The sequence below is a fragment of the Malurus melanocephalus genome, unplaced genomic scaffold, assembly GCF_030028575.1.
Source record: "Malurus melanocephalus ecotype Western Australia unplaced genomic scaffold, MMel_1.1 scaffold_889, whole genome shotgun sequence".
Taxonomy (NCBI): Eukaryota; Metazoa; Chordata; class Aves; order Passeriformes; family Maluridae; genus Malurus; species Malurus melanocephalus.
The window spans coordinates 11,275-23,860 of record NW_026624121.1 but is presented as its reverse complement, the minus strand read 5'-3'; the positions used below and the strand labels follow the sequence as shown (position 1 = coordinate 23,860).

Sequence of the window (12,586 nt, the reverse complement as noted above, 5' to 3'; positions counted from 1 at the left end):
GGAAGGGGCGGGAACGAGCGGCGATCCCGCCCCGGCGCGCGCGGCACGCGGGAAAACGTCTTTCGCGCGGAAACGGCCGCGCGTGCGCCGCGCRCCCATGGACACCGCCCGGGAGGGCGACTGTCGCGACAGAGCGGGGGCGGGGGCCCGGGTCTCGTGAGGCGGCGGGGACAGGGACACCGGCGAGGGAAGGGGGTTGTGACTGTCGCCACAGAGCAGGGGCGAGGGCCGGGGCGACGGCAGCGGCAGTGACAGTGATGTCCGGGRCCGAGCGGGGCGGGCGCTCCCCGCCATGGCGGGGGCGGGCGCGGAGGGTGCGGCCAGAGGCGGTGGCGCCGGGCGGGGTTGCGTCATCGGTAATGTCAGGGGCCGGTGCGGGGGCGCGGGCGAGTCCCGGCGGGGACCGAGCTTGGGCCGTCGCCGCCCCTCGCCCGCTCTTGATTCGGAGCGGCTTCGCTGGAGCCGCTGCCGGCAGTTCCCGTGGAGACGCCCCGCGTCCTCTGAGGGGTGCCCTCTTGTCGGCGATAGTTGCCATCGCGACCGGTGCCACCCTCCTCGCAGCGCTCCCGAGCTCGGTCTCTTTGCAGGCGGCTGTCCCCTTCTGCACATCCCGCACGCTCCGCTGGCTGCCAGGGGCTTGCAGGTTATTGGGAGAGGATCCAAAGCAGTGAGTGAGGTACCTCTAATCTCGACCTGTCATCTCCTGTCGTGGACCAGAAGGGCAGTCTGGTGCTTCACCCYATTGTAATGTATCTCTTAAAGCTTTATTACATCTAGCCGAGCTATGTTTTCCTGTGCTATGGGGGACTGTATTTCATTGTTGTATTCTCTGTTCTTCCCATGCCTGGAATTACGATCTGAAGGTGTTTGTTCAGTTAAGGGGTTTTGAAATGGGAAGTTTGCAGGAAAAGTGGCGCTTCTCCCAAAATCACTTCATGCAAGTGCTGCCCCTGCAGTGGTAGGAGCTGCAGCATGGCAACAAGTATGAATGGAGAAATTAGAAAATAGTATTTTTTCATGGTAAACGGCCACAAATGGAACCCTTATTCGGCAAAAGAACAGAGAAAGCAAGGGGAATTAAAGGTATCATAATCCCATCARATGTGGCTTCAATGAGGTAGCACACACTGAGGTCATTTTTGRGGTAGCAGAGTATTATCAGGAATGTACTGACAACGCGAGGGACTTTAGTGTAGGGTTTGTATTTGTATTCAGTCAAGGTTGTACTGCCTCTTTCTTTAGGCAGTGTTGCTGGACATAACTCAATTTGAATACACTGTTTTTTTGGTTTGTATATAATGTCTGCTCTTGTGCTTAAGTGCTAAAAATTCCTTTCATGTAATTGCTCTTTCATTTTCTTAAATACTTTTTGCTATTAATTAAATTTTAATAAAGACTTGAGTTTCTTTGCATGTATTTTTAATAAATTTGATTTATATCAATCTGGCTAAAAAGATGAAGTGTACCTCACATGAGTGTAGATCTCTAGGCATGTGCAGTTGCCTGAAATATGAAGTAYGTACGCATCTCCAGGTGGTTTAATGATGGTGAAACGGGAATTTAAGAGATATTCCTGTACCTGATAAGGAATCAGAAGAAAAACACTTGTGATGTGAGGTCAGTGCACACAAGTGCTTAGTGAAGATGGAACAAGTTCAGTTCCACGGGTTTCCAGGGATGGGTGGGTCTTTCCTACATCTGATATTGAGGGAAAATTGTCATTCTGTAGTTACCCTGTGGAGACTGCTCACAGCCCTCTGGTAATCCCAGCCTGATCTGATCAGGATTGGGGGATTTTCCCAAATCCTTTCCCGAAGAGGCAAAGGAGCATTCCCTCCCGTGGGCCAGAGCACAGGGAAAGCTGACCTATTCCCGATGCCATATCCATGGCTGTGAGTCTTCCACAGTAACAACTCAGTAGCCTGATTTTAACCATCTGGTAGAGGATGAGTGCGTTTTTCTGTGAGTTTATTGAGAATGAGTGGTTAGGATAAAGAGACCTCAAAGCCTTCATTCCTCCAGGCACACCAAGCGCTCAGGCTCCCACTGCCAGCAGTCAGGGGCCAGGCAATCATTTATTTCTATCTGGCTAACAACWCTTGTAGTGTTTGAGAGAGGAAGGGAGGGCAGTGTTTGGGATTTTTTTTTCTTTTAAAAGAAATCATGGTTTGTATTTTATTAATGATCTCTGCCATTTATTGAATCTACAGYGATTATTTGCTCCCCCAAGGGAAAACAGGGTGCACACTTTGCAGTCTTAAATGAGCTGGTAATGTAAATGGGTGTCCCAGGGTGAATTGGCAATGTTTGTTTTGYTATATAAAATGAGAATTTTGCATAGTGCTTCATCTTGAGCCTTGTATTAGACTTGATTCAAATTCAAGTTGTGTTTTTAACAGAAAATGCAWATAAGCCATGTTAAATTTCCAGATATGATTCAAAAATAAAAAACCTTCATGTCGTCTCCACGAAAGACACGGGCAGAAAGAGAAGTAGCAAAATATTTGTATAGGCTGTGCTGATTTCTGTCTATTTTAAATTTGTGTCAGGGACACACATATGGATCTGGGATATGCCCTAATCTCAGTCTCCATGGAAAATCTCACAGGTTAAGAAAAGCAAGGTCACCAAATACTACAAGTAAATGTACTGTGGGAGAGTTGGGATCACATYTGTCACACACTCAATATTTAGTTGGGAACATGACATTTTGGGTTAAGCACTCTTTTTATTTATTTATTTTGTTCTTTGTTCCTTCCCATCTCCTGCCTTTCACAAATGTTTGCCATTCCACTTTCCAAACTCCCAACTGTTCTGGTTCCCAGCTGAGCAGTCCTGAGGGAGCAGCTCTGTGCAGAACAGCCATTTTGAGCTGCTCACCATCTATTGTTCTCTTCCAGAGAGATCCGTGAATTCATTGCACAGGTCCAAGTGCTACATTTGCAACTGTTTTGTTCAATTTGCAACTGCTTGTTGAAAGAAATGCACTTTTAAGGCAAGAAGCACGAAAGTTATCGTTCTATGCACATGGTAGCAAATGAGCTATTTTGGTTTTGTTTTCAGGAACAATTGCAGCATTTACTCAGCTGTTTCTTAACGAAATGACTGAGTTTACCCAGTGGTCTCCTGTCACTCTAATAATAATTCCTGTTGTCTATCTTTTCTTTTCCTCCCACTTATTTAATTCATGATCCAATATGTTGTGCCTTAATGCAAGAAGGTCTTAATGTTTTTAAGGCTGGAAGGCAAAACTCTGGATTGTAAGACAATGAAAATGCTAGGTAGGAAAAGCTGTGCAGGTGAAAATCACCCCCTTCCTGGGCTCCCTCGCTGCAGTTTGCATTTGTATGTTGAAAGATTCTGAAATGAGCAATTTAACTGAAGAAAAAGGGARGGTAGCAAGCGAGCCTGGGGCAGATTTGTGGCGGGTGTTGGTAAATGTTTGATGGGYTGTTTGAAGTGCCCGCTAGCACAGCTGATAGCCAGCTCTGTTAACTCTCCCTGCTGTTCCGCTGCTCGTTCTCAAGTTCCTCGCCCGGGAAGTGGCCCATGGACACCCTGGAATGCTCTCCACCATGCAGGGGGTGCTGGGTCGGCAGCAGGAGAACGTGAGCAGCGCCGAGCGAGGCTTCCTGAGAGACGGGGGGACTCGAGAGGGTCCTGAGCCCGGTAATGGTGCAGCTCCARTTTGCTGCTGCTGCTTCCTCCGGAGCTGGGACTGTGCCCACCCGTGTCCGCACGCCCGTCCATCAGCACGAGGGAGCAGGCTACATCCCAGCTGGGGTGTAGCAGTGGGTTCATGAACGCTCAGCCTGTGAGGAAAAAGGCAGACTGGCCCATTGTCATGTAAATTATATTTGCCAGCGACACAGGCAGTGTTTGGCTGCCACACATCACAGACACAGAGGATGCCAAGGCTGAGCCTGGCCGCGGTGTTTTTGGTGTTTGTGTGAGGAGCCACTGCCCACACTTCACCATTSCCTTTGGACCTGTGTGCTCCTGACAATCCGCTGTGCTGCTGTCCAGCCCATTGTCCAGCAGCTGTTGTCTTGCACCGCCAGGGCCCTCAGGAACGCTCCGCTCCTCTCTGGGTRCAAGGAGTGTCCGTAGCCATCCCTCGGTGCCACCGCAGAGGCCACGCTGCTGCTGCAGCCGGGGCTCGGCTCCCGGGGCARGGATCTCCCGGGAATGGGGAGGATGGCCCCTCCCGGGATCCCTGTCCTCTGCAGCCCTTGGGGCAGCACAGCAGGCACCGAGGGTGGATGGATTCCCTTGTTGACGAGCTGTAGGGACCTTACGCTCACAAACCACCCCTTGTTCTTTGGATCGGATCCCTCAATAATTCTGGGAGATGTCTGGGGAGTGGTTTTGACAAGATGCCACTAATTGCATTCTCTCCAACGAAAGTGATTCGGGCTTTGAGCCTCCTTTGGGTTTTACTTTCCGTGTCGAGATGGCTGTAACCTTCTCTGCTGGTACCAAAAAGCAGCTGCTGTTTCTGTCTAGACACCACATCGAAGATGTAGATGATGAAGAGGTGTTTTCCCCCTCTGCCTTGGGATCGAATTTCTCAGTCACAGGTGAAGTCTGCACAGATTTATTTGCTGGGCTGAAGAGAAGGCAGGGAATGTTTCATTACTCCTGCTACCCCCTCACTTTGAAGGGCTCTGCCCAGATGGTGTGAAAACAGTCATTTTCAGTGAAGTCCCCTGCCTGAATTAAAGTGACMCCCCCGCAGAAATCGCAGGCACAGTTTGTGTAGTGGGGAATGGACCTTCACGAGGAGACAGAAGAGTGGTGTTCAMAGATGTGTTGTTATCCATATGCAAACTCTGCCGACTTCCCTGGAGGTGCTCCCTATTTCCCTGTGATGTTCTCTGTCATCTCCTCCAGCCAAATTTCTCCTGTAATCTTGTAACAYTGGCAAGCCATTAATAAGAATGCATAATTACAGGGTAAAACGCTTAGCAAGAGAACTTTCTTATTAGAATAAGAATATATTAGAATTCATTATGCATACCATACATAGTGACAAAATATATTGTTTTCAAAACTTAATTGCTAAAGTGAAGAGGTATGGTTGGCTTTTAAGAGGATGCAAATGGCCCAGCCATCAAAGGTATTTAGCAGTAATTCAGTGGAAAATTAGAGCAAAATCAAGAACAGTCTACTAGTTAGTGCTTGGACTTGGTTAATACCAATAGCTTGTAAGCACTAACTGCATTTACATCCTAATGAATCTGCCACCATTATATAAGTGTATCTTTAAGTGTATCTTTTTTTTTTTTTTTTTTTTTTTTTTTTTTTTTTTTTTTTTTTTTGACCAGGACATTTCTTTAAGGAAATGGATACATCNTTCTTAAGACCAGGACATTTCTTTAAGGAAATGGATACATCTTCCCAAAAATACCCAGTAAAAAAGCAAGTGAAAATTCATCCCAACACAGTAACAGTGAAGTACACATCTCATTATCCCCAGCCAGGAGAAGAGGGATATGAGGATSTTAATGAAGATACTGGAGTATTTGTGGAAGATAATCCTAAGAGAAGACTACTGAATGATGGGAAAAAGAGACAAAGGACTTATTTTGGTACAATAGACACCAAGCCAGCACAACTGCCAAAACCTGATGAAGTCGGACAGTCCCAGCATTTTCCTGAAGGAAATGTACTGCAGTCCAGGAAAACATGGGCGGTCCTTTTTGGCTCTGCCGTGGCTCACGGATGCGTGGCTCTGATCACCAGATTRATTTCTGACCGTTCCAAAGTGCCATCCCTGGAGCTGATTTTCATCTGCTCGGTCCTGCAGGTGTTGTCCATCACTGCTGTGTGCTACCACCATGAGCCTCCCTTTGGCCCCAAAGGCTACCGGCTCCGGCTGTTCCTCTACGGGGTCTGCAAYGTCATCTCCATCACCTGTGCCTACACCTCTTTCTCCATAGTGCCCCCCAGCAATGGGACCATCATGTGGAGGGCCACCACCACAGTGTTCAGTGCCATTCTGGCTTTTTTRCTCATAGATGAAGGAATGGCTTACATAGACATCGTCACTGTCATTGGCAGCGTGTTTGGGGTTTGTCTGGTCATGATCCCCAACATTGTTGAGGAGAACTCTTTGCTGAACACCTGGAAGGAAGCTTTTGGTTATACCATGACCGTCATGGCTGGCCTGACCACTGCYCTCTCCATGATAATCTACAGGTCCATCAAAGACAACATCAGCATGTGGACAGCACTGTTCACCTTCAGCTGGATGGGAACAGTGTGCGGMGTGTCCACCATGTTCCTGCTCCAAGAGCCAATCATCCCACTGGACGGGGAAACCTGGAGCTACCTYCTTGCTATCTGCCTGTGCTCCACTGCAGCCTTCCTGGGGGTGTACCACGCCCTGGGCAAGTTCCACCCCGCTSTGGTGAGCACTGTGCAGCACCTGGAGATTGTCATTGCCATGGTCCTGCAGCTCCTTGTGCTGCGCATCTTCCCGGGCACTTGTGATCTGGTCGGGGCAGTGCTTATTTTGGTGAGTGTTTTTTTCCTTGCCTGTTATAAACTTTCCTGGAAGGATTTAAAAAGGCAAGATTATCAGGAGATTGTGGATTCATCCATTAAATGAATGTCGGTTTTGAATGTCTGATTCTGGCTGTGACCATGTGATTCCTTTCAGTTCCTATATCTGAGTGTAGTGGCCAGGCCTCTCTCTGCGATTTCACCTCAMAGCTGATACACCCATGTTGGTATTTCCAGGCTCCCGTGCTGGGTGGATTTGTTCTGCTGCACACAACCACTGACATTTTGTCATACCCAAAAGAGTAGCACACACAGTGCACAGSCAGCACAGCCTGGCCCAAAGAAACATGGGCCAAGCTCTTCCTCCCCTTCCCTGGATAAAGCAATACAGAGGGACTCAGGAGTGACTCTCATTCATGCACTGTGGTACGAGAAAACTGAGCAGCAAAACAATGCAAACGATCAACCCGAATTCTCATAACCTCTGTAACGCTTCTTAAGCTTTGGCTGTTATATTCTAAACAGAGCAATGCTAAATTTCTGTGGCTAAATCTTGCATTTCCTGTGCTTACAAAGAAGAAGTGAGTAAAGCTTTTTGTGCTTTGTGGTTGAATTTCTGTCTGAAACAATGCAGGAAGCCCAGATGTCCTCTGGGGGAAAAGATATCCCAAAAGCTGAATCTCCAGTTGTGCCACAGCTGTGAAAGATCCCCAAGAACTGTAAGGTCTGTGACAGATTAAAGATCTAGCCCAGAAGCAGACCAAAATCCTTTCTATGGAATCATTTCTTCTATGAAGTCTTGACTGTTATGCAAGGTAGGGAAAAAACAAGGAGAAATTGCATTTGAGATGAAGGTCTGAGCAGTGTGGGAACACTGTCCAGCTTGGCAGGGTCAGTGACTGCCAGTCAGTGTGCCTGAGTCCCYACTCTCCAGTGAGACATCAGATTTGCAAAGAGCCCCAGGATTTTATGGGTCTAAATAGTATTCCTGGCAGAAAAGAGAAAGGCCAGCATGTGTGTCCATGGGCTCTGTGCCAACCAGGCCCTGCCGGCACCTCCCACTCTGCTTGCCTGTGTTCTAGGATGTGTGTGTTTTCTGAGGTAAAAGGCATCACTTGGATGGCCCCAAACAGTCCAGGYTCCCCCACACAAAATACATTTTACTTGGGAAAAGAAGCAGCAATTGCTTTTTATTCCTATGAACACCCAGGGAGACCAAGTTCCCTGACATCAGCCAGCCTAGCTGGCAAGGCTCCTGATCCATGTGACACTTGTGTCCCCCTGTGTCGGTGATGCCAGGGACCACGCAGGCCACGCAGGGTTCCCTCACGTTCTGGCACAGTCACAGCTGTCCCGACACCTGTTTCCTTGAGGAGCAGGTGGAGTTGGCAATGGAAGCTCTGCCTGCTGTAAGAAGGACATGAGAAAAAGGGAGCAGGTAAAGCAATGCGATACTGGGAAAGTTCTGCCCAGCCAAAAATCCCTTTGGCAGCTTAGGGCAGAGCTGTTCCCAGCAGAGAATCGTGCTGTGCTTCTATCAGCTCCTCATTTCCCCCTAGGGCAGATGGCCTTCCTTCCTCTGGCTGCTCAGGTAGCGGGAAAGCTTCCTTTGTGGGAAGCRATCAGGGCACGAGGCTCCTCCTGCCATGGCTTCCATGTCTGTCCCTCTGCAGGATCTCGAGCTCTGAGACTCAGCTGTGCCAACACGGGCACGTGCAGGCACCCAGCTGGGTACGTCTGGCAAGCGAGGGGTGCTGGACAGCAGCACTCCCCAGAAGTCTCCACTGTGCAGGGGGGCTGAGTCCTGGGTAAGCCCTYGAGCTGCCCCAGCCCCAAAGCAGCCAAGGCCCCTTCTCAGAACCTCCCCCTGCCACCCAGAACTCTGAGCCCAGGCTGGCACCAGCAGCTCACACCCACAGATCCACCCTGAGAACCTGTGTGGTGTCCAGGGAGTGATTCCAGGGTCTCTGGGGCCTGGTCCCGCTCCAGCTGCTCCACAGCCTGCATGAGGTCCTGCACAGCCCTGTCCACGTCTGCCCGCGCCGTGCTGCGCCCCACGCTCAGCCGGAGCGCGTTCTGTGCCACCTCCGGGGGGATCCCGCAGCTCAGCAGCACTGGGGAGGGCCTGCAGCACAGCCAGGGGTGAGAGGCTGGCCTGGAAGCCCCCCACATCGGCAGGCTGTGTCACTGTGCCACAGCAGGAAGCACACTGCACATGGACTCCAGGTAAATCTGTCCCCCCCACAGGCCCCTGCTTGCTTGCCAAGGGCACCCAATGCCACTGGGCTTGTTGGCCTATGGGGAATCGGTCTCCTCMAGGGAGAATGTATTCCGTGTCCCCATGGGCTGGCAGCTATGCCATGCCCACAGGGCACTGCTCTAGACCAGGCCAAAAGCACTCGCTGCCCCCACATGCCCTACAGGAGCCCTCTGGAGACCCAAGCTGGGCTGGAGCAGGTGCATCAGGCACACACAGACACAAGGCAGGCTCTCTTCTGGTAGTGCCAGGAGTTCAAAAGTGCTTCCAAGCTCAGCTRGATCACCAAGGCTGGGAAGGACAAAGTCCTTCCAAGCAGCAGTCAAGCATTCCAGCTGTGGGTCCTGCAATAATCTCCTTCACAGCCCTTCAGCCCCTCTGGAAAGCTCTGTAACTGTCTTTGTTCCAAGTGATGCTGCCCAAGCCACCCACCATCCCTCTCCCAGTCCTGTTTCCCTCCCTCCCACCYACTGTCCTCTGGGAAGACACCCAGGAGCTGGAGAAGCTGTCTGCTCACCGATCCCCCTTCTCAGAGTGGCACGCAGCCCCGACACTGGCGAGGAGCACCTTGCAGTGGGCCAGCACCCTTCGTCCTGCAGCACAAGCAACACAAGCACAGCTCTCCCAGTGCCAAGGCTCTCTCCAGGGGCCACTCCTGCCTCACCTCCCTGAGCCATGCCGAGCACCCGCCAGTCTCAGCCACAGGTGCAGTGAGGGGCAGGTGCTTGGCTCTGCATGACCATCACGGGACAGCAGTGGGATAAGAGCTACCTTGAAGGCCTGGGCCCAGGATGGAGAAGTTACAGGTGTTGCAGAGTCGCTTRGAGCCCTTAAAGTGACTGTTGAAGTGAATCCTCTGCTTTCCAAAGGAGGCCTAGAGAAATCAGAGCACTGTGAACCTCTCCAGGTTCCCGAGCTGCTCTGTCCTCATGAAGTGGTGGGCAGGGCCACAGGGACATATCCACRCTGCTTCAGGCCTCACACCCAGCAGCCTGAGGCCCTGAGAAGGGACCAGATGTGCTCACCTCCAGCCTGGCCTCCAGGTAATCCCGGACATCCTGCATATGAGCCTCGTAGGCCTCCCAGTTTGTGCTCACTAACTCTGCAGCCTGAGGAGAGAACACCCAGATGGGCTCCAGCAGGGACTCTCAGAYACGTCTCTGTGCCTGGTCCCCGGGACATGAGCCCAGCCTGAACAGCCTCTGCAGTGCCAGGTCTCCTGTGTCCCCCGTCAGTGCTCTGTGCCATGTGAGCTGTGTGATTGCCAGGGATGCAAACCCACAGCAAGCACCCTGAAGCACCTCCTGCAACTGGCACTGGAAAGCCCCACCACCTTTCCCAGCTCACCCTCCCTCCTGCATCCTGAGTTTATTCCCTCTGATGACCAGGGAGCACAAGTGGCTGGGTCTGCATGACTCACCCTGACCATCCTGACTGACCTGGCCAAGGCCGGCAATCATCGGGGTGTTCTCAGTGCTGGAAGGGAACACGGACCAGTGAGCTATTTTGACAGACCAGGCCATTGCCTCATGGGACCCCTCACTGCTGGCAGGGGGTCCTGGACACCTCTCTTGAGGTGGTTGAGAAGGAGGCAGTTGCACCCTGAGGTTCCAACTTTGCAAAAGCGCAAGCACCAGGGAGTTTCCRTACATGGATCCATTTCCCTGCTGTGCTGGGCTGCTCAGCCCCAGGCTGGCAGGTGACACAGCTGCCTGCTCAGCTCGGACAAGGCAGCCCATGTGGTTTGGCCACCAGCCAGAGGCCCAGCTMTTCAGGTAACCACCTGCCCCCTTACCCTGGCCGGAAATTCCTCTCCTGTCCCCCTCCAAAGAGCATGGGATGCAGCGGGGCAGTGGTGCCAGGGCCATGGGCATACAGCGCTCCAATCCGCGGGCCATGGAACTGTGGGACAGCCATGGCAGGGGACACTGACAGCGCTGACAGCGCTTCCTGTCCTCCTGTCCAAATCTGAATGCCCTCCAGTGCTGGCCCCTGCTCGTCTCACAGGCACAGGCTGCTGCAGAGCTGCTCCCCATCCTCAGTTTCCTGCCCCCCACCCCAGACAGGTTCCACAGGAGCGAAGCCTGTCTGTAGAGCACCACCCAGCAGGAGAACTTGGGCCACCGTGAGGTGCCAAGATGTGGGGCACCCAAAGACCCCCTGTCACCCCAGCAGAGATGTCACACAGGGTGACCGGTGGCTGGGCCACCAGAGCAGGGTCACACACACAAGAGCAGACACACAGACACAGATACCTTGTGTCCCACGATGGTCAGGTAGTCCACACCCAGCTCCCGCACGTCCACACGGCCCTTGCCAATCATCTGTGCTGCATCTGTGTGCACCAGGATTCTGGGCAGCCCTTCTGCTGTTCTGCGTTGGTTGAGGGCACGGATGCGCTGGCTCAGCTCTGCGACAGGCTGGCAGCACGGATGAGGGGCTGCATCCCAGGCACCTTCTGGTGACCCTTGTCACCCCCTCTTCAAGACAGTGTCCCTGCCCTGTCCCCCTCGTTGCCCACACTCACCATGATAATCCCGGTCTCGTTATTGGCCAACATGAGGGARACAAGGCAGGTGTTCGGCCGGACAGCAGCCAGGACATCATCCACCTCTGCCTGCCCACTCAGTGGGGACACAGGCACAAAGGTGGCTTCTGCAGGCCAGAAGACAAGCCATGAGGTTGGCTGGGAAGGCTGAGAGTGCCTGTGGCTGCCCACACCCCGCTGGGCAGAGCAGGAGTGTGTGTGCAGTGGGAGCACAGGCACAAAGAAGGGAAGCAACATATCCAGACTGGGGCACTGTGGGCACCACCGGGGAAAACAGTGCCCTTCTCCAGGGRGAGAAAGTGGAACATCAAAGAGCAAGCAGGATCCTGCTCTCCTTCACAAATACACCAGCAGAGRTAAGTCCCCCTTGCAAACTCCATCTGTGCCTGTGCCACTCACCTGCCAGGCCCTCCCTCCCCAGCTGCTCCAGCGGCAGGCGGATGGAGTCATGCTCCACGCTTGATGTCACGATGTGTGGTGTGCCCCGGTTGTCCCCTGTCCCACGCTGGTTCTCATGGAAGTGCCTGCAGGCAGTGTGGATCACCATGTTGTTCGCCTGAAGGAAGAAAGGAGAGGGGAAATGGAGGCTCAGAGGGAGCACAGTGCCCTTCATCCCCACCCTCCTCATTGCTGCTTGCTGGAGAGGGGGTGGGGGCAGGGATTCCTGGGAAGGGGGTACCCCCGGTCCTACCTCCGTGCCCCCCGAGGTGAAGATGATGTCCTCGGGCCGACCTCCCAGCATCCTCGCCAAGCTCTCCCGCGCACAGCCGATGAGCTCCTTTGCCTTCTTGCCTGCAGGACCAGAGGCAGCAGCTCCCGCGGGTCCCAATCACCACAGGGCCAGCTCAGGGAGCCAACATGGCCCATCCCAGACCCTACCTGTGGGGTGAGAGCTGCTGGGGTTCCCCCAGGCCTGGCACATGGCATCCCATACGGCCTGGGCCACCTCAGGGGCCAGCGGGGTGGTGGCGTTGTGGTCCAGGTAGACCCTCCTGGAGGAGCACGGACAGGTGAGGGGTACTGGGGGGCACTCGGGCGAGCACGGGGCAGGGCAGGACCTCACCCCTCCGATGAGTCACACTGTGCCGCTGCCAGCTCCATCCCTGTGCCCATCGCTGCTGTCACTGGCACTGTCCCCCTGTTGTCACCAGCCTGGCACTGTGGATTACAGACACGTAACTGCCCACGAGACACCACCGGGCACCTGTCCTGCCTGCAGCATCACACCCACCCATTACCCTCCTGCCTGCCCCACAGCCACAGCCCACCAATCA

At 53.1% G+C, this 12,586-nt stretch overlaps 2 protein-coding genes across 4 annotated transcripts in view; one reads left to right on the top strand and one right to left on the bottom strand.

Annotated features, from left to right (window-relative positions):
• The first annotated feature begins 265 nt into the window (after positions 1-265).
• SLC35G2 (solute carrier family 35 member G2) lies at positions 266-7,235 on the top strand. The gene is made up of 2 exons (XM_057385924.1): positions 266-744; positions 5,365-7,235. The coding sequence occupies exons 1-2, from the start codon at positions 293-295 to the stop codon at positions 6,611-6,613; spliced, it is 1,701 nt and encodes a 566-aa protein (XP_057241907.1). The 5' UTR covers positions 266-292; the 3' UTR covers positions 6,614-7,235.
• A 430-nt stretch (positions 7,236-7,665) lies between these two features.
• Positions 7,666-12,586, bottom strand: part of SCLY (selenocysteine lyase) — a 5,685-nt gene continuing 764 nt past the window's right edge. The window contains exons 2-14 of one of the 3 annotated variants that reach the window (XM_057385926.1): positions 12,376-12,470; positions 12,192-12,304; positions 12,004-12,104; positions 11,712-11,868; positions 11,292-11,419; positions 11,020-11,184; positions 10,560-10,666; positions 10,204-10,240; positions 9,790-9,873; positions 9,536-9,638; positions 9,282-9,357; positions 8,442-8,632; positions 7,782-7,914 (exon numbers count right to left, since the gene is read on the bottom strand). In XM_057385926.1, coding sequence (XP_057241909.1) covers positions 7,850-7,914; positions 8,442-8,632; positions 9,282-9,357; positions 9,536-9,638; positions 9,790-9,873; positions 10,204-10,240; positions 10,560-10,666; positions 11,020-11,184; positions 11,292-11,419; positions 11,712-11,868; positions 12,004-12,104; positions 12,192-12,304; positions 12,376-12,425 — 1,377 coding nt within the window. In that variant the 5' untranslated portion in view covers positions 12,426-12,470 and the 3' untranslated portion in view covers positions 7,782-7,849. Of the gene's footprint in view, positions 7,915-8,441; positions 8,633-9,281; positions 9,358-9,535; positions 9,639-9,789; positions 9,874-10,203; positions 10,241-10,559; positions 10,667-11,019; positions 11,185-11,291; positions 11,420-11,711; positions 11,869-12,003; positions 12,105-12,191; positions 12,305-12,375; positions 12,571-12,586 lie in introns of those variants that run through there. The other 2 variants (XM_057385925.1, XM_057385927.1) reach the window with 2 other exon arrangements.